General features: G+C 34.7%; 2 protein-coding genes across 6 annotated transcripts in view; one reads left to right on the forward strand and one right to left on the reverse strand.

Moving 5' to 3' along the window:
• Positions 1–1,417: 1,417 nt before the first annotated feature.
• recql5 (RecQ helicase-like 5) overlaps positions 1,418–25,164 on the reverse strand; it is a 28,148-nt gene continuing 4,401 nt past the window's right edge. The window contains exons 4-20 of one of the 5 annotated variants that reach the window (XM_058769627.1): positions 24,559–24,612; positions 24,398–24,494; positions 24,170–24,281; positions 21,587–21,749; positions 21,415–21,497; positions 12,586–12,807; positions 12,406–12,499; positions 9,858–9,894; positions 9,521–9,579; positions 8,838–8,911; positions 5,544–5,637; positions 5,294–5,428; positions 3,706–4,289; positions 3,569–3,611; positions 3,173–3,394; positions 1,928–2,000; positions 1,418–1,830 (exon numbers count right to left, since the gene is read on the reverse strand). In XM_058769627.1, the coding sequence (XP_058625610.1) occupies positions 1,730–1,830; positions 1,928–2,000; positions 3,173–3,394; positions 3,569–3,611; positions 3,706–4,289; positions 5,294–5,428; positions 5,544–5,637; positions 8,838–8,911; positions 9,521–9,579; positions 9,858–9,894; positions 12,406–12,499; positions 12,586–12,807; positions 21,415–21,497; positions 21,587–21,749; positions 24,170–24,281; positions 24,398–24,494; positions 24,559–24,612 (2,247 nt within the window). In that variant the 3' untranslated portion in view covers positions 1,418–1,729. The other 4 variants (XM_058769626.1, XM_058769628.1, XM_058769629.1 and 1 more) reach the window with 4 other exon arrangements.
• Positions 14,919–21,375, forward strand: smim5 (small integral membrane protein 5). The gene is made up of 3 exons (XM_058769633.1): positions 14,919–15,154; positions 19,627–19,765; positions 20,341–21,375. Exons 2-3 carry the CDS (start codon positions 19,648–19,650, stop codon positions 20,430–20,432), a joined length of 210 nt encoding a protein of 69 aa, XP_058625616.1. The 5' UTR covers positions 14,919–15,154; positions 19,627–19,647; the 3' UTR covers positions 20,433–21,375.

The raw sequence follows: 25,164 nt of genomic DNA on the forward strand, positions 1-25,164 counted from the left end.
TAATCTCAGTTTGTTACCTGTATAAAAGACAACCTGTCCACAGAAGCAATCAATCAATCAGATTCCAAACTCTCCACCATGGCCAAGACCAAAGAGCTGTCGGGATGTCAGGGACAAGATTGTAGACCTACACAAGGCTGGAATGGGCTACAAGACCATCGCCAAGCAGCTTGGTGAGAAGGTGACAACAGTTGGTGCGATTATTCGCAAATGGAAGAAACACAAAATAACTGTCAGTCTCCCTCGGACTGGGGCTCCATGCAAGATCTCACCTCGTGGAGTTTCAATGATCATGAGAACAGTGAGGAATCAGCCCAGAACTACACGGGAGGATCTTGTCAATGATCTCAAGGCAGCTGGGACCATAGTCACCAAGAAAACGATTGGTGTAACACTCCGCCGTGAAGGACTGAAATCCTGCAGCGCCCGCAAGATCCCCCTGCTCAAGAAAGCACATGTACAGCCCGTCTGAAGTTTGCCAATGATTCAGAGGAGAACTGGGTGAAAGTGTTGTGGTCAGATGAGACCAAAATCCAGCTCTTAGATGTGTTTGGAGGAGGAGGAATGCTGCCTATGACCCCAAGAACACCATCTCCACCGTCAAACATGGAGGTGCAAACATTATGCTTTGGGGGTGTTTTCTGCTAAGGGGACAGGACAACTGCACCGCATCAAAGGGACGAGGGATGGGGCCATGTACCGTCAGGGCCAGAGCATTGAAGCCAGCCAGGGCATTGAAAATGGGTGACAGCATGACAATAACCCAAAACACACGGCCAAGGCAACAAAGAAGTGGCTCAAGAAGAAGCACATTAAGGTCCTGGAGTGGCCTAGCCAGTCTCCAGACCTTCATCCCATAGAAAATCTGTGGAGGGAGCTGAAGGTTTGAGTTGCCAAACATCAGCCTCGAAACCTTAATGACTTGGAGAGGATCTGCAAAGAGGAGAGGGACAAAATCCCTCCTGAGATGTGTGCAAACCTGGTGGCCAACTACAAGAAACATCTGGCCTCTGTGATTGCCAACAAGTACTTAGTCATGTTTTGCGAAGGGGTCAAATACTTATTTGACTCATTAAAATGCAAATCAAAACTTTTTTGAAATGCGTTTTTCTGTATTGTTTTGTTGTTATTCTGTCTCTCACTGTTCAAATAAACCTACCATTAAAATTATAGACTGATCATTTCTTTGTCAGTGGGCAAACGTACAAAATCAGCAGGGGATCAAATATTTCCCCACTGTGAGTATGCAAACTGGGACATATCTGTTGTGATTCATCTGGGAGTTGGCTGGTTTGGTTCATGGCCTAAACATGTAGAAATCTTTTGTAATCCCTGTGGAGAAAATTGATGCAGAAAATATTTAGGCAAACAAGGCTGCTGGAAAAAAACAGACAAGACAAGCAACCAATTATACCCCATAAATTATTCAGCATGAATTCTTCCATTTGTGCACATTTGCTTTTTAATGTAGTTTTCATTACAGTCCATACTACACTGAGTGCATTATAAGCAACTAATGCTACATATAATAGCTATTGCGGTCTGTTGCTTGACTTCAAAAATAAAACAGTATTTTTCAGCAGTTCATATTAATGTGCAATGTTTGCTTAGGCCGTCACCATACACCTGAGATATACCGCAGCATGCTGCTAAACACACGCATCTCTGACAATAAAGGGATCGGTGGAGCTCCAGAGGTTTGGATGAAGGGACATAATGACGAAGACGGCTATCTGTCCTCGACTTTCAAGTGTCTCCAGTCAGTCTCGCTCTCGCAGCGCTGAATCCTTCTGAAGAAGCCCTTGATGAGCCTCTTAGCTTCCATCTTCACTGTGGGCAAAAATGAGCAATCTTAACATGCTGAATCAGCACTTGAAAAATGTGTGATGTTGTTGTTGGATTTTTATGAGGTTAAGGAGAGTCTCACCTTGGCCTCGATTTGCAGTTTTTCCCTCCGTGAGAAGATGGGAGAGGAAACGGGCAAAGGATTTGAACAAATCCTGGGGGAAGTGATTAAAAATTAAACTCAGTCTAATAAAAGTCTACCATCCCACGGACTCATTTTTTACATTGACACTGTACCAAACGTGTTTATCGTACAAAAGTAAACAAGAATCAAACACTGAAATGTACTGTTAAACTAGTGCTGTCAAACGATTAAGCGCATCCAAAATAAAAGTTTTTGTTCACATAGTATGTGTGTGTATACTATGTATCTTTAAGTATATATAAATACACACACACACACACACACACACACATGTATATATTTAAGAAAAAAATGTTATGTTTATATATTAAATATTAATTATATGAATATAAACATAGACATGTAAACACGTAAATATTTTCAAAATATACACTTGTATGTGTGTGTATTTATATATACACATAATAAATATACACAGTACACACAGATGTATTATGTAAATAAAAACTTTTATTTTGGATGCGATTTAATCGCGATTAATCGTTTGACAGCACTAAATATAATATTAAATAAAAAATATTATACCTGTGCAAGAAATAACTCACTGCACAAAAACATACACCACCGTTCACAAGTTTAAAATGTTTGGGGTTTGTAAGACATATTTTTCTTGAAAGAAATCAATATTTTTTATTCAGCAAGGACACAATAAATTGATAAAAACAGACAGTAAAGACTTTTACATTATTACAAAGGATTTCGATTTCAAATGCTGTTCTTTCGAAATTTCAATACATCAATGAGGATAAAATGCATCACAGTTTCTACAAAAATATGAAGCAGCTCAACTGTTTTCAACATTGATTATAATCATAAATGTTTCTTGAGCATCAGATCAGCATATTAGAATGATTTCTGAAGGATCATGTGACACTGAAGACTGGAGTAATGATGCTGAAAATACAACTTTGCATCACATGAATAAATTACCATTTAAAATGTATTCAAACAGAAAACATCCCTTTTAAATTGTAATAATATTATTACTGTTTTTACTGTATTTTTGATCAAATTAATGCAGTCAAAAAAAAAAATTCTTACCAACCCCAAACTTTTGAACATTAGCGTATAGTTAAATTTTAAATTTGTCTTATTTTATAAGTTAGCATTATTATTTTTTACATTTGTTGTTAGCATCATCATTCAGAACAGACGAGCGACCCAACAGTTGAGAAAAATCACCTTTGTTGCAAATTTGCCCTTTTTGTAGAACGGATCCAGGCATCGCACCACGATATCAGCAGCTTCCTTGAGTGTGACAGGCTTTTTTAAGATCTCAGCCGCGTCTCCATTCACTGTGTCAAACTGCGTCTCCTGCACCACCGGGTCAAAGGTCACTCTCTTAGTGTCCTTCATCACACGGCTGCGCTTTGCAGGAGGAGACGGTGATCCGTCCTCATGCAACTGTGGAAAAGAAATAGATCAAAACTCCTGACATGACAAACAGCTCCTAAAAAGTGTTAAAGGGGTCATATCATACTTTTTTTTTAAATATATAATTAAATGTTTCCCTGAGGTCCCTTTACAATGTTTCTCATATGACATGACCCCTTTGATAAAAAGTAATTGAGGTGTTACTTGTTTTGGTGATTTTGGTTGGGCATCAGATTCGTGATTCTCTCTGTTTGGACAAAGAAACAACAGTTCAGAACACAGTGGAAACATTCAAGTCATGTTAAATAAACTCACTCAGAGAGCGTCTTCCACCATCATACCCCTGAACCGATTGATCTGCTGTGACCTCAGAGTTCATGGGCGTCTCATCTCGGTTGGGCGTCTCTTCTGCAGATGGACTCATTTGCAGAAGAGCAGCAGTGACATTCTCTGAGATGTTTTCTGCATCTGTAGACGTGCTAGTCTTTGTTATTAAGTCAGTGTCATTTGGTAAAGGAGAGTGATTATGAGATCCTTCTTCCTCAGGCTCTGATATAACTCTTCCTGCTTTCATCTGAGTGGTGTCCACTTGCTTTTTTCCGAAATACTGTGATATACGGCGCATGTCTTTGGCTGCTTCTGCTAGTTTCTGCTGTTTCTTAGTGAGTCTTTTACTGGGGCTGCTCAGGGAGGAAGTCATGCTGGTTTTGGCTTTGATGGGAGACGAGTCAGCAGGAGTTGTTTCACTGCTTTTCATCTTCTGTGTTTTTCCTGTTCCCACCTCCTCCTCTTCCTCACAGATGGGGTCTCCAGGTGTTTTGTCCGTGGCAAGCGTCTCCTTCTGAGAGTTCTTCAGAAGATCTCCAGCTGTCTGAAACAGGCTGGATGAGCCACGAAATCCCGCTCCTATACGCTTCCTCTTCAGCTAGAATGTGATGAAAAAGATGACGACTATTTATCAGTTGTCTGCTTTCACTGTGGATAGAACAGTATTAAACTTCAATTTCTATAATTAAGTTTCATGGTCCAACTGAATCCCAGTGGACAAACGCAAGTCCAGCAATATATTATTTCAAGTGCTGTCAAACGATTAATCGCATCCAAAATAAAAGTTTTTGTTTACGTAATATGTGTGTGTGTTCTGTGTATATTTATTATGTATATAAATGTATATAAATACATACAGTATATATTTTGAAAATATTTACATGTATATACATTTATATTCTTATATTATGTATAAATATATTTAATATATAAACATAACATTTTTCTTAAATATATACATTGTGTATATATATATATATATATATATATATATATATATATATATATATATATATATATATATATATATATATATATATATATATATACACACACACAATAAATATACACAGTACACACACATATATTATGTAAACAAAACTTTTATTTTGGATGCGATTAATCGCTTGACAGCACTAATTTCATACCGAACATTTTGTTTAACTAGTACTGTCAAACGATTAATCGTGATTAATCACATCCAAAATAAAAGTTTTTGTTTACATAATACATGTGTGTGGACTGTGTATATTTATTATGTATATATAAATACACACACATGCATGTATATATTTAAGAAAAATATGTTTATCGTTTATATATTAAATATATTTATATATGAGATATAATTTAGATTATTATAAATATATACACATGTAAATACATGTAAATATTTTCTAAATATACGCTGTATGTGTGTGTCATATATATACACACACACACACATAATAAATATACAAAGTACACACACATATATTATGTAAACAAAAACTTGTATTTTGGATGCGATTAATCACGATTAATCATTTGACAGCACTAGTTTAAACACATTTTAAGTTTGCATTTCCACCTGTCTTTAAGGACAAACTGTGATTGGCTCACTGAGTAGACTTGAGAGGCTGAAGTGAAGCCGTCTAGAGTTTGAGATGATGAAGAGCAGCTCGCCGTCTCTTCATTCGATTCAGACTGTTTCTCTTCAGCAACACTTGCAGCTGTACTTTTCTTCATCTCTGACACCTGGAGAGTGTTATATGTGAATTTATTGTAACATGTCACTGATAAATGCACATTACAGACAATTAGTTTTAAATGAGGTGAGATTAACACGCAGCCGAGCATTAGTAACACTCACTCTCTTGAGAACTGAAGCCTTGTACAGGTTTGCTGATTTACAGGCTCTGAAGATCTCGTGCTCTATTTCTACAGCCTGATCAAGCGTGTCAGAGCTACACGAGAAGAAAACGTGTGATGGAAAAAATATAAATCAAAATAAGCATTACAAATGAGATCAAATTAAATATGACATTACTTAACCTTTTAATAATATTAATAATATATTCTTCTTTAAATATATTATAGATTATATATAATAAGGACATGTCCCCAAACATTTATGACAACAGAAAGTCCCAGGATGTTCTTCGCAAGATATATCAAGAAACTATACAAGCGATCTGAGAAACTGACATACACAACTGTTCAAAGGTTTGGGATCAATGACATTGATTGATTGATTGATTAAATTAATAATTTTATTCAGGATGCATTACACTGTTCAAAATTGACAGTAAAGACTTTTATATTGCTACAGAATATGTTACTGCTGTCAAACTATTAACCGCAATTAATTGCATCCAAAATAAATGTTTTTGTTTACATAATATATGTGTGTGTACTGTGTATATTTATTATGTAAGACACACACATACAGCATATATTTTGAAAATATTTATATGTATTTACATGTATATATTTATATTCATCTAAATCATATATATATATATATATATATATATATATATATATATATATATATATTCATTTATTTAATATATAAACATAACATTTTTCTTAAATATATACATGCATGTGTTTGTATTTATATATACATAAGAAATATACACAGTACATGTATTATGTAAACAAAAACCTTTACTTTGGGTGCGATTAATCGCGATTAATCATTTGACAGCAGTAGTAAACAAACTATTCAGTATGAAATAATTAGTGCTGTCAAACGATTAATCGCATCCAAAATAAGTTGTTTACGTAATATATGTGTGTGTACTGTGTATATTTATTATGTATATATAAATACAAACATATGTATATATTTAAGAAAAATATGTTATGTTTATATAGTAAATATATTTATATATAATATAAAATATAAGAATATAAATATATATACACATGTAAATATTTTAAAAATATATACTGAATGTGTGTGTATTTATGTATAGATAATAAATATACACAGTACACACACATATATTACGTAAACAAAAACTTTTATTTTGGATGCGATTAATCGTGATTAATCATTTGACAGCACTAGAATATTTTTATTTCAAATAAATGTTCTTTTGAACTATATTCAAAGAATTCTGAAAAAAAAAATACTAAAGAAATGTTTCTTGAGCATCAAATCAGCATATTAGAATGATTTCTGAAGGATCATGAGACACTGAAGACTGGAGTAATGTTGCTGGAAATACAAAAAGAAAATTATTTTAAAAAGTAATAAAATTTCACAATATTTCCATTTTTATTGTATTTTTAACCAAATAAATAAAGCGTTGGTGAGCAGAAGAGACATTTTAAAACATTTTAAAAATAGTACAGTCCCCAAACGTTTGAACTGTATAAGTGCATGTATTATCTAGGGCTGCAAAACTATTAGTCGCAATTAATTGATTCAAAATAAAAGTTTATGTTTACATACTATGTGTGTGTACCCTGTATATTTATTATGTATATTTAAATACACACCCACCCACCCATATATAGTGCACAGCATAAATGAGTACACCCCCCTCTGATTAAATATAAAAGATTTATTTTCTTAATGATTACTAATATAATTAAATGGAAAGATGGCAAAATTTAACTGTATTAAACATACTTAATAAAAACAATAAAATATATGCTAATATTTTCTGTAAGATAAGTAAATTAGCCAATTTTGTTTAAATGAAGGATTGCAGAAATGAGTACACCCTAGATTTAATTCAGCAAATGTATAATATTCTAGTACTTAATATGTCCTCCACAACTTGCTGAAACAACTTGCTGTCATGCTGAAAAAATGCCCAATAATGCAGGGAATGAGGGGAGGGTAGCATCTTCTGTTTCAAGTTTTTTGTATTAACTCCCTCACACCTTCAGCACTCATTCATCCCTATATTAAAGCTTTACTACCACTGAACGTCACTGTGGGTACCAAGCACTTCTCACTGTTGTACTCCCCTAGCAACACCAGAACATTTTGGATGCTTTTGGATCCTAAATTATTAACTTGGTCTCTTGAGACCAGAGTCCAGAAGTCTCTATTTTGTAAATATAGGCCTTGGAAGAGGTTAAATGAGTTTATTTTGCTTTGGCTAACTCTAGTGGTGACAACAACCATGCATGTCACTTCTGCAGACTGCGTCATACTCTGTGAGATAAAGTGTCACTCTTTTCATAGCTTTTGCCGGCTCTGAGACACTTGCATGTTATTTCTCCTGCTCTTTTTCTAGTAAAAATTCACTCACCACTAAATGAAAACTTCAAGTGAAGAACTGATTATTTCAGGAGCCTTGTCACAAGTCCATTGTTTTTGAATGTCGGTGCTACTTCTGCTATATTTTCACACTTAAAACAATAATTTGGTATTCATCTTGTAACATTGTCCTCTTTTATGCTAAGTCACCTGGCAGTTCTCTCCCAAGTGGTTCCACTGCTGCCAGCATTAAGTCGGAGTATGATTCAGTGGACTATATAACACTTTTAATTGTCAGGAAATTACTTGTTTTTAAAAGTTTTGGTTCAATAAACTTACCTGTTGATCAAAAATAGCCTTAAACCTATACATTTTTTTAAAAGTTTTATTTAGTAACTTTCAGGAGGGTGCAACATTTTATCACTTTGATAAGAAAATCTTATTTTGCTGAATCATTTTGACATTCTTCTTTGTTAATTGATCAAGCAGGCTTCATTGAACATTATATCTCCAAAGAACCCTAACATGTCATATAAGTAAAGAGTAATTGCTGAATTTGTTAAGTTTTAGAGGGGGTGTACTCACTTATGCTGTGCACTGCATATATATTGTATTTGTATGTAAACACTATAAATATAAATATTTAACATGTAAATCTAAAACATTTTTCCTTAATATACACATGTATGTGTGTGTATTTATATATCCATAATACATATACACAGTACACACACATATAGTATGTTAACATAAACTTTTATTTTGAATTGATAAATCGTGTTTTGCAACCCTAGTATTATCCTTGATAAAAACACCCACCACTACCACCAATGGACAAAAACTGCTGCATCTCAAGAGGATATTGAAATACAAAAAGATATAGCATTGCAACAATAAGACACAAATGAGGCATTCATGGTTGGTGTTTAATGTCTGCATTACCTGTGTGAAAGCTCTGCTGCCCCCCTGTGGTTGGTCAGACACTCCTGCAGGAGAGACAGGCAGTGCTCTCTGCTCTAAAACACACACAAAACAACAAAGAGTCTTCAGCTCAACCAATCATATTCTGATCGCAGTTTAGACTTTGAATAAGCAGAGGTTTCAGACACAGTTTGAGACTCCAGTGCACATGTGTGCCAGCAGAGGACAGCACTGTTCATGTCGCACTGTCATACGCAGAACAAAGAATGCTGGAAATCTCAGATTTAAAAAAAAATTTTATGTTGTTTGGATGGGACACAGTGTGGCATATAGATTTTTCTACAGACAATTAATGTCCACTACTATATTAAAACTAAAAATTTAGCACACAAGAAATAAAACGCGAGTACTACCTGAGTAATATTAGTTGACTAATATAGATTTTTCAATGACAAATGACAAAACTGATATCTAGAGAACAGGGTGACTAATATAATGCTGTATTTAAGACAGTTTGTTAATGCTAAATCTCTAAATACCATGTTATCATCTTTTGGAAAACAACATGGTTTGATATGAACACAGTTTATTTGTCCGTAAGCCTGTAACTTCAGTTGTTCACATTCAAAAACACAGTTTTATGCAGTTTAAAAACCTATCCTCTTATTAAGTATTTCAAATGAGTCTTGAGGATGGTGTTTTACCTTCACCGTGAGTCTGGGGATTCTCTGACTGCTGGCATCCTTCAACATGCAGTCAGCATCTGAGAAAACATGAACAACGTGAAGCTTTACACCAAACCTGTTCCTTGAGGGCCACTGTCCTGCAGAGTTCACACCTGAACCTAGGTTATGAAGGTCTTCAGAAACACTAGAAACTTCCAGACAAGTGTGTTGGAGCTGGCTGGAGCTAAACTCTGCAGGATGTTGGCCTTCATCAGCAGGATTGGACACTCCTGCTGTAAACTGACACATTGTCGCATTTATTGTATCAAATGTCCTGAGCACGGACAATTACATATGTAACAACTCTGGAACTGACCTGGTGGAACAAACGTCTCTTTAGCCACATCTGAACTCTATAAATAAGAAAACAAAAGAGAAGTTGATAACAGCATCATTGGTTTAATATGCTCAAATATCTGTATTTTCCTAATAGCAACAACCGTTTCTGCCAAAATACATAGGTAACAGCTTGTACGTTAAATTAATAATAAACAACAATATTTTTGTAATAGAAATTTGAGTGGCGTTTCCTGTGCAAAACTCAAAGTCTATAATTTTGTAATATGCAACTTGTATCGAGAAAGTAAATAGTGTTTTGATTTCTTGTTTTCTAAAGAAAGAAAACTGAAGGTCATGTAGAACTCTCTTCCGTACAGCTCAGCTTTATGGGGGAGGCCTCAAACACACAGCTGGAAAACACATGTGGATGAGAGAGAGAAACGAGAGAGAGCGAGAGATACGGAGGAATGTTCTGGCACAGACTCAGACTGTTTGGATTGTAGTTGAGTTGTTTTTCATGTGAATGTATCACTGTACTTGTGTGATTGCATGTCATTAAATGTGAGCACATTTTCCCTAACTATTATTATTGTAATGCCAAAAATAAAAAATTTGTGATGTGTATGGAAGCCAATTTCCACCACTGAATAAAAAATAAAAAGGATAACTGCAAGTTTAGAAAATAATTTATAACTCGCAACTGTGAGTTTAGATCACGTAATTCTGAGAAAAAAAGTCAGAATTGTGAGTTTTTATCTCTTGCGAGTTTTTATTCCTCAATTCTGAGAAAAAGTCAGAATTGCGAGAGAAAAAAGTCAGAATTGTGAGTTTTTATCTCGCAATTGTGATTTTATAACTCGCAACTGTGAGTTTAGATCACGCAATTCTGAGAAAAAAAGTCAGAATTGCAAGTTTCTCTTGCGAGTTTTTATTTCTCAATTCTAAGAAAAAAAAAGTCAGAATTGTGAGATAAAAAGTCGCAATAACCTTTTTTAAAAATGTTATTCAGTGGCGGAAACGGGCTTCCATAGATGTGAGAAGAATATATCATTCAAATTCTAAAGTATTTATGCGTAATATTAGTATTTACTAAAATTACTACTATTGGAATAAACTGTATTACAGTAATTTTACTGTTTATAGGGGTTTATTGGATTCTTGAAAGAAATTAGTACTTTTATTCAGCAAGGATGCATTAAATTATCAAAAGTGACAGTGAAGACATTATTTTAAATTGTTACAAATTATTTGTTTCAAATAAATGCTCTTCTTTTGAACTTTCTATTCTTCAAAGAATCCTGAAAAAACGTATCGCGATTTCCACTAAAATATAAAACAGCATAACTGTTTTCAGCACTGATGATAATAAGCAATTTTTCTTGAGTAGCAAATCCGCATATTACAGTGATTTCTGAAGGATCATGTGACACTGAAGAGTGAAAACTGGATTAATGAAGCTGAAAATTTAGCTTTGGAATGAATTACATTATAAAATGTAGTATAATTGAAAACAGTTATTTTAAGTTGTAGTAATAATATCAATAGTGTATTTTTACCAAATAAATGCAGCCTTGGTGAGCACAAGAGACTCATTTCAAAAACACTTAAGAAATCTTACCAACCCCAAACTTTGGAGCAGTTGTGTACTTCTGCATTTGCTGTATTACAGTAATCACTACTGGGAATCCTGGGAATTTCCAAAATAACTGAACTCACTAGTCACTATACTGTGTTCTAACCATCTGCAATGCAATAATATTCAGTGACAAGCATTTTTTGTCAAAGCTAAATCAAAAATTCTGCATAATGACACAACAAAATATAACAGTCATCAAAACAATGAGGTTGAGTTTGTATCATCATAACAATCTCTTCAAACTCCTTATAGTTTTCATTGTGTACCATGTCTGGTAATGGAATCTTTTATGGAAGCCCGTTTCTGCCACTGAATTAAAAAAAAAAAAAAAAAAAAAAAAAAAGGTAATTGCGACTTTTTTCTCCGAATGGCAAGATACAAACTTGCAATTGCGAGGTATAAAATCAGAATTGCGAGATTTAAACATGAAATTGTACAAAAATAGTCAAATAGCACGAACAGTAAATTTCTCAGAATTGAACTTTAAGTTGTTTCTTCTTCTAAACTTTGAGCTTCATAACATTAAGGTTTAACTACTGGTGTCACATGGACTATTTTAACCATGTCTTTACTACCTTTCTGGGCCTTGATCGTGGTAGTACCGTTGCTGTCTATGCAGGGTCAGAAAGCTCTTGTATTTCATCAAAAATATCTTAATGTGTGTTCTGAAGATGAACGAAGGTTTTACGGGTTCGGAACGACATGAGGGTGAATAAAGACAGAATTTTAATTTTTGGGTGAACTATCCCTTTAACTCGCAATTTATATCCCACAATTCTAAGAAAAATAAATCCGAATTGGGAGGTTAAAAGTCACAATTACCTTGTTTTTTTATTCAGTAGCGGAAACGGGCTTACGTAACATTTTTGGTAGAAAAGTGACCTGGACAGGTTTTCATGAGATTCACCATTTGTCCTTTTGCTAGTGAGTGCCCTGTCCGTGCGCTCACCTTTCTCAAGCTCATCTGTTTCTTGTAGAGATCTCCGAAAACTTTCTTCCTCTTCTCGGAGTCATCTTCCTCATTGCCCCATTCCTCATCACATCTGAACACACACACAAGCTCTTAGTCTCCACAGACTAACAGCTCTGATCATACAGTACAGCTGCTTCAGTAAGAGGTCAGGCTGACCTCTCAAAGCCGTAACCCTTCCTGCCTCCTGCGTAGAGTTCAGGGTCGAAGCCGAACGGCCCCCTGGGCTCTGCGCTCTGTGCCGGGCCGGTTCTGGTGCTGAGGGCGGCTGCTCTCGCCAGCTGAGCGCGCACGAGTTTGGGGTCACGGCAGAAGTCACACGCGCCCGCGCAGTTGGGCTTCTGATTGCCAAAAAACTGTGAGATGGTGGCATGTCTGCACCTGGAAATGAAGATTGATGAAATGATTAACAGGAGTAACAAATAAATCCAAACTCTCATGACGTGGAACACAAAAAAATGACTCTAATTTTAACAGTAAAAGATATATATATATAAATACTGTTAAATTGACAGTTTTTGAAAGTGAAAAAGTCATCTTAATTTACAATGGAAAAATTGTACATTGACATTCCCAGAATTCTGTGACGCTTCAAATTTTCATTAAAAATTTATTATTATTATTTTTTTCAGTCATGTACATTAAGGTTTTATGTTTGATCTTATTTTGTTAAAACAATGTTGTATTATTGTAATGTTGTGTGTTACCATGATGGTGTTGATTGTTACAGTAAATCTTATATTCCATGTGCATTTTGTTTCATATTGCAAGACAAATGCCCCTGCTGGTCACTGTATGATTTTACTGTATGGAAAACGGTCTCATTTTGTGTTCCATGTTAGAAAGTCAGTCACATGAGTAAATGACAACTTCTGTCACCAATGTTTTGGTGAACTACCCTTTTAATGAAGAACAGAGAGGGTTTCTACAAGTTTCTACAAATGTTTGTGCACTCACACATCCTGTGTAGTGTGAACTCCAAAATAGAAATGTGCGCTTCTCACTTCACAGACTGCTGGGTTTCAGGTTTCAGAGTCTGAAATAGCTGGTAGTGGCAGAAACCCTCCCATAACACATTTACATGGTCTGACACACAAAGACCCTCTGTGCCAACACTGGTAACTATGACCAGAACCCCATTCCCCGCTCTCACTGTTCACTAAAATACACTTTCCCATTAGTGATTTCCTCTAAAGGCTCATACAGAGCAATGCTTTCCTCCTTTTTGAATCCAAACACAAGATGTCTTAGGTCATATGGAACTTCATGGTAAACAAATGGAAATCAAAGGCAGAAAAAAACTGAGATGAGCAGAAAATATATGAATTTTTTTTTTTTTTTTAAAAGGCGTGAAAGTTTCCTCGGCTGTATGACAGAGAGAGCAAATAAACTGACTGTAAATAAGTTTAACATGTAAAGATCATGTTTTATTCCAAGATAAAAAATAAGAAATAAGGAAATGAAAACCTGTTTTTTAGGAACATGAATATTTTTTGCATTTTTGATATTTTGTATCAATTTTCAAAGGTAAAAAAAAAAAAAATAGAATCAATCTAATACTAATGTCTAAAATATTATTTTAATTGCAAAGCATTTATACACTATTTGTCGTTTAATTTATTCTGTCATTATTTTAAAAACAGAAAACTTACACTATACAATTGTACACCGTTTTATTGTATTTTTACTGTAAAAAATGCAAAATATTTTTATATTACATTTAATGTTACAATACTTTTATTATAAGGTAATATTTATTTTAGTGCTGTCAAACGATTAATCGTGATTAATCGCATCCAAAATAAGTTTTTGTTTACATAATATATGCGTGTGTACGGTGTATATTTATATTTTTAAGAAAATATATACAAGTTTATATAAATATATTAATATATATATAATAACAATATAAATATATAAATGTAAATACTTTCTAATATATATATATATACTTTCTAATATATATATATACACATACTGTATATGTTTGTATTTATATATACACAGTACACACACATATATTATGTAAACAAAAATGTTTATTTTGGATGTGATTAATTGCGATTAATTGTTTGACAGCACTACTTTATTTATGTATGTATTTATTTATTAATTCATTTTTCATTTATTTACTACTTGCTTGCCTTTTTGATTTTGGGGTAAAATGTAATAAAACGTATATAAAACGTGTGATGTTGGAAAAAAAAAAAAAATTTCAAACTTTTTAGGGCCAGGAATTTGTTTTCCAAATCCAGTGTACAGACACACACACACACACACACACACACACACACACACACACAAGTATTATAACACAAAACAGTCACTTTCAAAAGGACCTCCAGACTTTGTTTGACAAAAGGAGAAGAAAAAACTGTTTCCACAGTGATTTGAGGGGAGGAGAAAAGACGGAGCCAGACAAAAAAAGGGGGTGGAGATGGACATGGTAAACAGAGAGAAAGAAAGAGAGAGAGAGAGAGAGAGAGAGAGAGAGAGAGAGATCGATCCATGCTGACAGAACTTGTGGTGTGTACTGTAGGAGCGACACAGCCCATCCCAAAAGACTCGTCATACTGGAACTCTCAAACACTGGAGGCCAAACACAGCATGACTGCACAGCGGCTAGACACTCTGCAGTTCTCAACAACTATGTGACGGGACAGAGCGCTCAAAACTTTACACAAGTTCATGTGAGGAGTGTTACAGGGGAACACAACTGGAAACTAAGGTGAGAGCATACACATACATGTAGAACTGTGTGTGTGTGAGTTAATGTCCTTGAATAACTGTGAGCATGAAAATACTGACTTGGTCAGCAGAACTCAAGAGTGTACTAGGAACATCTACAATTTTCAAACACATGAGAACCATTTACAAAGCAGGAACGGGAGGGGAAAGGTTCAACTGCATAGCAGCCCACAAAAGAATCTGAACACTCAAACCGCATACAGAGTTTGAAAGCATTAGATAACAAAACATTAAAAAGTGGCAAACAGAGATAACATGCGTAGGCTGGGCTATCAAATATAACCATAATCTTGCTGGCGATTTAATACTAGCAGTGTTAACACTGACCATTTCCCAAACTGCCCTTGACTCATAATTCATAGGAACAATGACTAATTCATTTCCAGCAAATATTTTTAGGTAATGACACAAATTATGTTTTTTTTTAAAAACAACAACTATTAACATTAGTAACAATGTGCATGAAAATACTGCTGTAATATAACCGCGTATCGTCATATACATGCACACAAAGAAAAAAATGTAATGCAATTCTTCATTGAACTGTGGAGAACATGCCATGATTTTACTTACACATTGCAAATAAAACTTTTCATTGTTTACTACACAAAAGTATTACACTTGATGTTCAAAAAGTACTATAACACTGTGTTTGTGAAACATTAGTGGATCATGATGTTAACGTCATTCTCCACACCTGTGTGAACTTGAGGAGAACTGGCTTCATACATCCATTAAAAATCACCAAAACAACAAAAATGATGAAGAAAATTGCAATTAGCATATTTAGATGTCTAATATGGGGCTAAAAAAGTGGCAAGATTAATTCCCAAAACCTAATTAATATTCACAAAATACAGTTTATAAATGCACAACCAAACGTACAGTACATTCACAAAACAATTTTCACGAATGCAAAGCATAATTTAGAAGCATGCCAGCACATTTCTGAATGTTTCTATGTGTATGAATCGATTGCTGAATCCACATTTGCAAGTTTTTTCCTGCCAAATTAGTGCTTTTCAAACAAATGCGCTGTTTTCAGTCTAGCCAATCATACATAGTCTTGCTCAATGCTTCAATGCCTTGATTAGTGGACATAATATCTAGCCTTGCAAATAGCAAATTGTATTATCAAAAACTGCATACATGTGGCATTTGGTTGTCTGAAAGACAAAACTAATCACACAGCACTATGCAAAGCTATGCTTCCTGAGTCATAGCATGAGTAAGCTGCTGCATTAATGACCTGCTGGGCTGACACTCACATCTGACTGCTTAAAGAGAATGCAAGTTTAATAAAACTGCAATATGTAAATTAGGTCCTGGCAGGAAATTCTCAAAATACATAGCGATTCTCACACAAGGCAGTTTGCATATTCACAAAAACATTGCATTGTGTATATTTATAAACTTTTGCATTTATGGATCTTATTTTGCGAACGTAAATTTGGTTGTGCATCTGCAAAAAATATTTTGTGAATATGAATTAGGTTTCAAATACATATATGGGTCAAAGACGACCAGGGGGTTTCATGCATAAGTTTAATACAGCTTTATTTTTTTCCTCCATAGATTAAAATGTGTCATGCAAAAAATTGTAACATTTTTACCAAGACTTACAAAAGACACCAACAAAAAGCTCATTTAGTGTAATCATATGCCAAAAAAATATATTGTCAGGCATATTCAGAAAAGAATCATTAGATGACATTAAAAGACTCTATTTAAGGATCATGGTGCAGTAACAAAATAATAATAAGTTGTCATTTTAAATCTTTTCCTCTGTCCTTCAAACCACTAAGTTTTACCCATTCGCCAGCAAGAAGTTTTAAGTGCTTAAAATTAGGGCTGTCGGTCAATTAAAATGTTTAATCTAATTAATTATGTGATGTGGAGATTAATTAATCTAATTCATCGCAAACTATTTGGCTTTTAAAATACCCACAAAAAACTATTTAAAGCTATTACTGTGTTAAACAAGGAAAGTATAAAGTAGACATTAAATAGTAGCTTTAAAAATAAATATTTTATTTGATTCAACAAAATGTATTACACATAAACGTTTAAGACACAACAGCCTAACATAAACTATGGAACATGAAAGAAGATAATTTGAGAAACATCTCAGTATTTATTGTTGCAATGAAAGTCATTGGTAACCAAAAACAAGCTTTTTGTTACCAACAGTCTTCAAAATAACTTATTTTATGTTCCACAAAAGTTAGTCATACAGGTTTGAAACGACATGAAATGACTGCCAGCAGGTGGCGGTAAATGTCTTTACGAGTCATTCATTTGATTCGTTCGAACGGCTGATTCATTCAAGAATTCAGTAAACGGCTCACTTTATGAATGGGACTTTGAATCATTGATTCAGACGATTCGTTCAAAACACGGATTCATTCAAAATCTAAACACTGCTGTGTTGCTTGGAGACGCACAACAATTCTGCTTATAGGTAGTATTTGCGTTAGCAAAACTGAACAAAAACAGACAATATTCTGTTTAAAATATAACACAGCATTAACTTATTTACTGAACTGTTGTTTAAAATCTCATTTGCACTCACTATTCGGGACAAAAGCTACACTCGTGTGATATCGCTTATCATGTGATATAAATATGAGACAAAAACTCATACAGAGGCTTTTAGTACCCCAAAATTTAATTTTAGGGCATAACTGCATTAATGGAGTTGTTACCCTGCATCATATTTGTCAACAGTTAACTACAGTTAAGTATGAAATGTAAGATGAGGCACAGGTTTGGGGGCAGGGTCAGTACCTTAACTGCCTTAAAATATAGTTTAATATCGTTATTTTTTTCATAACTAATTAGATTAACGCGTTAAACTGACAGTCCTACTTACCATATAATAAAATATAGTATGATCAATTATTCTTTTATATATTTTAATAAGTACAGGTCAGAATTATAGAAGTATACTTTTTTACATAATTATATGTTATGCTGAATGAAGATGGAACATTATTTCACCCATTTTTTAACATTTTATTTTCTCAAAAGTTATTCAAATGGTTAAAGCAGACACTTTACTTGTATTTAAATACGCTCTCCATATATATAAAATCATTTAATTTGAACAAACACCAAAACGGCATGTCTTGTCATTGACCCATATACAAACATAATGTATATAAAAAAAGTAGGAACAACAGATTCAACAGAATAACATCACAGTGTCCTGATTAACTTTTAGTGATGTTATAAAGAGATCAGACAAAAATGCACACTGTGGTAAGATTCTTATGAAAATTATGGGACAATCGAAACTCATTTTAAAAAGAAATTCCAAAGTAAGAAATGATTCTTTCATCAGCAGGGTTAATTTTATACTGTGATGGCACACCCACAGGCATCTGTCCTGTTGGAAACACCCACTACAGCAGAAATTTTATGACTAGCTCAACTAGCAGGTTCTGGTTTTTTTTTGTTTTGTTTTTCTCTCTAGTTGCTTGAAACACCATTTCACATTAAGTGAACACAACAGTCAAACGGAAGATAAGGTTTCCTCACAGGAAACATTGTGCACAGACTCAGTGCCAAAATACTGCCATTAAACTGAAAACTGCCAACACAAACTGACAACACAATAAGACAAATTATTCTGTTAAACATCATTCTTAAATGCTTATATAGTTAAATGAGCCATTTGTGAACACATGATGCCTGAGAAAAACGCCAGTCTACCAACACCAGCTGCAGTGTAGGCTAATCTAAAACATGAAGTGTGCTAATATATTACAACAATGAAGCGCTAATCTAAAACAGCCCTTTTAAGAGACTGGAAATGTCCCTGTCATGTGTTTTATTATAGTCACAGCGTATCTGCAAGATTTTTTAAATAAATCCACCACATTTACACATTTGTGCAGTGCAAAAATATGGGTCGATTTTCACGTTAATCTAAACAAAAACATTAGATGGGCTAGCTAAAAATGCTAATTCGTTCTCCGCCAGCAGGTGGTGCTTTCGGAACGGCAGATAAAAAGATAAAAAGAAAGTGCCATGTAAACTTTTCTGAAGACGGTCTGTTCCCTTCAGAAATACATTGTAACAGTGAATGATGCTGAAAATTCAGCTTTGCATCATAAGAATAAATTACATTTTAACATATATTCAAATAGAAAAACATTGATTTAAATTGTAATAATATTTCATAATATTGGTGTTATGACTGTGTAAATAAATGCGGCCTGGGACATCAAAACACGTCCATGGCGCTTGAAATTTCTTGAAACTCTAGAAATCTTGCTTCTAAAATTTGGCTTCCTCAAATATCCAGATCACAGGAATCCAGGTTCTTCAAAGAAAAAAAAAAAAAAGTTGCTGAGGCAGATTATACAATCATATAATAATCAATATAATTATAAAATCAGTTTTCCTGTGCGAATTCTGAATTCCTGACTATTCTTTGTTTGTATTTAGACCAGACTTGCCGCAGTCAGAATGAGTGCTTCAGAGGAAATAATGGGGATTTTCCAGAACGTCTGGACCAAACTGCAGGCCCTTCCTCAAGCCCACCCGCTCACGCAGACGGCGTTTCTCATCATCCTGCTGTTCTTCTGTAAGCTCCCTATCACTACACTATCATTACATCTCTGCGCTGTGGCCACATCTGGTGTAATTTTGGAAGAGGTTTTATTTGAACACAAGGCGGAGAGCTTATGAGAGCTTCCACTGCGATTAAAGGTTTCCACCAAGCGCACATCCATACTTAGCTTGCTATTTTAGTGAGGGTACGGCACTTGAACTGACATTAAAAACTCTTAACAAGCAGTTAACTGTAAATGTGGGTGGACATATGTTAGAGTTTCAGGTTTCTAATGTCACAAATCCAAAGATTCCAGTCGTTCCGCAGATCGGACTCAATGCACTTTCTGGACTGGAAAGGATGTCTTGAGTTCTGAACGTTAGAGTTTTCATTGTATATATTGTCTGTCTCTTTTACTTTATAATGATCTCAAAAGAGCAAGGATCCGAACACGATCAAGGTCCAGAAATGTAGCAAGGAGATCGTTAAAATAATCCATGTGACATCAATGGTTCAACCATAATTTTACAAAGCTACGAGAATACGAAAATAAAAATAACAACTTTATTCAACAATTCGTCTAACTCCATGTTTTACTCTTCCTGCAGTGACATTCATGGCTCTGATCGTGACTGGATGCATTTATGGCCGCTGTGGCTGCTGTACGAAAGGGACCAAAAACAGAGTCTCAGCTGTCTGAAACAATAAAGAGGAAGATAGCAGACCACAATGGGCTAAAATAAAATTTGGTGGTGACTGATGGTTTGGACTGGGATTGCTATGAAATCACACATTACAGTGATTAAATTCAGTCAGTGAAAGTGGCACACACTGTAAAGCTGAATGAAAACAACACTCATCAGCGACAGTCGTGAAGCAAATCAGAAGAGCTTTAAATGCAGAGACAAGTGTTTGGCTGAGAAAAACGCTCCCCTTAATTATGAATGTCACAAATAAACACCAAATTCCCAACCTCTCTCATTATGGGAATGCAACCACTATGAAACCAGTGCCAAATACTGCCCTCTGGGGTTTGCTTACACAACTGCAGAGATGAGGAAACGAGAGGGGGACAGTTGTGTGTTCATCAAATGCTGTTCATCAAAGAATCCTGAAAAAAATGTATCACGGTGTCCACAGAAATATTAAGCAGCACAACTGTTTTCAACATTTATAATAATAATAAATGTTTCTTCAGCATATTAGACTGATTTCTGAATGATCATGTGGCACTGAAGACTGGAGTAACGACTGGAGTAAAAATTCAGCTTTGCATCACAGAAATAAATTACATTTTAAGACATATTACAATAGACAACAGTTATTCTAAATTGTAATAATATTTGTTAATATTACCGTTTTTACTGTATTTTAAATTAAATAAATGCAGCCTTGGTAAGCATAAGAGACTTTTTTCAAACACATAAAAAAAATCTTTTGATCAATAGTGTATTATTCAAGAATTAAATGTAATATTGTTGACTTAATTCTACTATCGTGTTGAATTAAGGTTATGTTCTATAATAAGGAGGTGTGTGTATATATATATATATATATATATATATAAAGTGAGCTAAGTATTCTTGCATGTTTGTTTTTGTTTTTGAACCACACTATTCTGTTTTATTAAACATTTATTACACCCTTAATCCAGAATTTAAAGTGTCTGTGTTTGAGCTCACCCTTCTTGTTCACAAAAAGCAACCATTGCCTCAAAGTCCAGGATGGGTGCTTTATCCTGCTCTTTCTCTGATCCTCGCTTCGCCTGAATTCAAAACACACAGTACATCAGACACAATGACAGTTTAACTAGTCAAAAGCATGAAGATATTGAGATTGGATGTCCTTCCCAACCTGTTTGCGGGCAATTTCTTTGCGGATGAGGAAGTTGAGCTGGTCTCTGTCTTTAGGCGAGTAGTATATCCTGCAAGACGACGGCAGTCCGTCACGTCCAGCTCGTCCTGACTCCTGATAGTAACTGGCCAAAGACTTCGCCAGATTCCAGTGAACGACAAACCTGAAAACAGACAGACACTTACATGCAATGTCAAACACAGCACTGATTTCTACAGATCTACTAAAAGGCACTACGGATGAAATGATTAGTCGACATTATCGACAACGTTGACAATAAAAAATTGTCTACAAATATTTTATTTAGGGCGATATGACCTCAAATCAAAACCTCGATTAATTCAACATTTTACCTTGATTATGATTATTGAATGATTTTTTTTTTTTTTGCCCTCATAGTTCAAGGTTTGTACTGTAAAGATAAGATATATTTTCTAATGAAAGAGTGCATTTCTTATCTTTCATTTTTTGCAAACAGGAATTTGCCATGTCAAAAGTAGAAAATAAGAACATTATTTTAAATAATGCAAAGTGAAAAGTAGAAAAGAATAACTTGCATCTCCTGTAAACAAATGTTTTAAATAATGAATGTAAATAGAACACTGCTGATTAATAGAAAGAGCAAGGCACCGTCTCCGTGATTTGTCCTCTATATGTTTAAGTCTTTTACTCTAGGTTCTTACTGGCCATTCACACGGAACACATCTTTGCATCTAAATCCGCGAGACGAAGCGCTCAGGATTTTTTTTTTTTTAAAAGCACAGCACAGAATGCCTACTCTTGCCATGCCGTCAAATACAAAAGTTGCCGTGCTAACCTGTTACTGTAAGCTCGCAACGTTTTCCCCACCTCCGGTGTCTTCTGATTAGTCCACTGTTTTGGAACTGACATTGATGAGCGGCGCTACGTCTAAAATTTTTAATTCTTTTAACGAGCCACTCACGTGCGAGATGCTGCAAAACGATGCACATGCAAAGGTCACGTCCGTATAGCGCATACTACAGTAGTATGTTTTTAAGGGGAAAGTATTAATAGGATTAAAACAACAAAATAACTGACATGGGAAAATTAAATTGGTTAGAGGTTCTGAATTTCAGTTTCGATACCTTTTCGATTAATCGTCCAGCCCTATCGATTAGTTGTTTGATCTCATATGACCTCATGTAAGAGCCTGCAATAATGCGGTTTGACCAGTGTGGCGCTGTAGCGCAAGACTGTAATTCAGCTTTCCTGGATGCAATTCAAGAGAAGAAGACGCAGTGCTTCAGAGCAAACACAGCCGAACCTGATGGTGTTTCCACAACAGCGTCAAATCTGCGTTCAGTGCCGCTGGCAACACTACAACGCCACTGCTTTGGGGTGTGTCAAATTTAGGGCAGAGCACGCCTCTGAAACAAATGTTTACACCCTGTTTGTGTTTCATCTTCTTTTAATATTTGCATAAAGTCAAGGAATGCCCAAACTTTTTGACACTTTAGGCCGCTCTCAACGCTTTCTCTGTGCCGCCTGTGTGTGTTTAAGTGTTTAAGCTCAACTTCCATAGGAATGAATTGAAAACGCACGCTGCGCTCGCTATGTGCTAGTGGAAACGCACCGTCAAGCTGCTGAGCGGCGAATATGTAAATATATGCTGCGCGTTTTCCTCTCAATAACGAAATACACACAACAAAAAATGACAGCGGTGCGAAAGCAGCAGTACTCCAGTAATGTCCAGTCATTTCACGTTTATTTATATAGTACTTCATGTAATAGACAGCCTTAAATCAAGCAGCTTGCTTTACAGTATTAAACATGTCAGTGTCGCTTTCAGTTAGAATTACAACTTGATAATAAAATATTAACAAAATATTATTTCATTAAAGTGATAGTTTGGTTTGCAGAGATCAAAGCTTGATCTAGCTCAGGACTGTTTTATAACCCTATAAAGGTATTTTAAGTGAGATTATGTTGTGAATAAAATAGTTTATCCAAAAATAAAACGTCTTATTTTGTTTCTTATCTATACGACTTACAAAAGGAGATGTTAGGCAGAATGATGTGTCATTCAGTTATTTTTTCATATGGCTAATTACATGGTGAATGAGAGAGTTCTCTGTCTGTCATCTCATTTTGTGTGCCAAATATATTTATTTGAATAAATTAATTGTATAATAATTGTAATTACATAATATGATTTTCAAAATCTGAAGTGATTACTTTTATTTATTTGTTAAAATATGTATAACTCAATATTTAACTAATTGCAAAAGCTGAATAATCAAATTCTACTGATTAATCAGTGAAATAATCGACGATTAGTCGTTCTAATAATCGCTAGATTAATCGATTATCAAAATAATCGTTAGTGGCATTCCTATTATGCACCATAATTATTTTTGCAACAAACAAGCAAATATATTATTGTATACTCTGTTCAGTCAACGACCGGCCATGACTTTTATTACGCTTGTTTAACACCAGTTACAGCCTTTGCATCACAGGAATTAATTACATTTTATAACCTATTCAAACAGTTATTTTAAATTGTAATAATATTTCTGTTTTTGAACTGTAGTGTATACTTGTAGTGTATACGTGACTGACCTGACATTGGCCTTGTCCACTCCCATACCAAAACTGATGGTGGCCACAATAACAGGCACTTTACCGGCCATCCAATCAGTCTGACTCTCTGTACGATCGCCCACCTTCAGCCCTGCAGAGATGAAACATTAACCAGAATTATCTTTCCCTTGCAAACTTGCATAACAACACTACACACAATGACACAAACATCCAAAAAGTGTGAACAGGCAGCAGTGACAGGATCACCTGCATGGTAGGGCTTGGCTGCGATTCCTAGTTTAGTCAGCTTATGTGCCACTTCCTCACAACTCTCTCTGGTGCGACAGTAAACAATCCCACAGCCCTGCCGACCAAACATGGCTGTTTAATATTATTTCATCAGACTCAGCATCAAATAAATTACTCACCCTCTTTATTCTTCTCATGGAACACAAAAGAAGATGTTTATCAAAATGTCCAAGCTGTTCTTTTCCATGCAATGAAAGTAAACAGTAAGTGAAGTCAGTTGTTGAGGTCCAGAAATGACATAAGTCACCCATATGACATCTGTATCTTCTGAATTCATCCTGAGTGAAATGTAATTGTTCATTGAAGATCTTTCCTGTCAATTTAGCTCTTGAATCTCAAATTTAAGTGTTCACATACATTCACATATGGCATGCCAAGAAGTGTGTTTAGGCTATAATATCAATGACTTCAAATGGTTCTTGTGTGACTTGTCAATGATGCCACATGTTGACACACCATATTTGAAGGTGTGGGTCATTGACAAATAAAACTGCCCATGAAAAACGAAAGGGGAAAAAAATCATGTTCAAAGAATTATATGGTGCCGTTTTGGTATTTTTATGTACTATTATATATTTGATTAATATTTTGAACAAGCTTTCTTTTATATTTTCGGTTTTCTTTTGAATTGTAGTTTAAGTTTTACTGATTTTTCCATTTTTATTAGTTTTATTTAGTGTATTTAATAAAGTTTGAGTAATTTTAGTACTTCAAATTAATCTTAT

Source organism: Onychostoma macrolepis, chromosome 03 (assembly GCF_012432095.1).
Source record: "Onychostoma macrolepis isolate SWU-2019 chromosome 03, ASM1243209v1, whole genome shotgun sequence".
NCBI classification, from domain to species: Eukaryota; Metazoa; Chordata; class Actinopteri; order Cypriniformes; family Cyprinidae; genus Onychostoma; species Onychostoma macrolepis.

What these genes read in the sequence shown, in the direction of transcription:
- smim5 (XM_058769633.1), top strand. Translation starts at nt 19,648, where the DNA reads ATGAGTGCTTCAGAGGAAATAATGGGGATTTTCCAGAACGTCTGGACC. An exon ending in CATCATCCTGCTGTTCTTCT is followed by an intron (nt 19,766 to 20,340) that starts GTAAGCTCCCTA and finishes CTCTTCCTGCAG; the next exon opens with TGACATTCATGGCTCTGATC.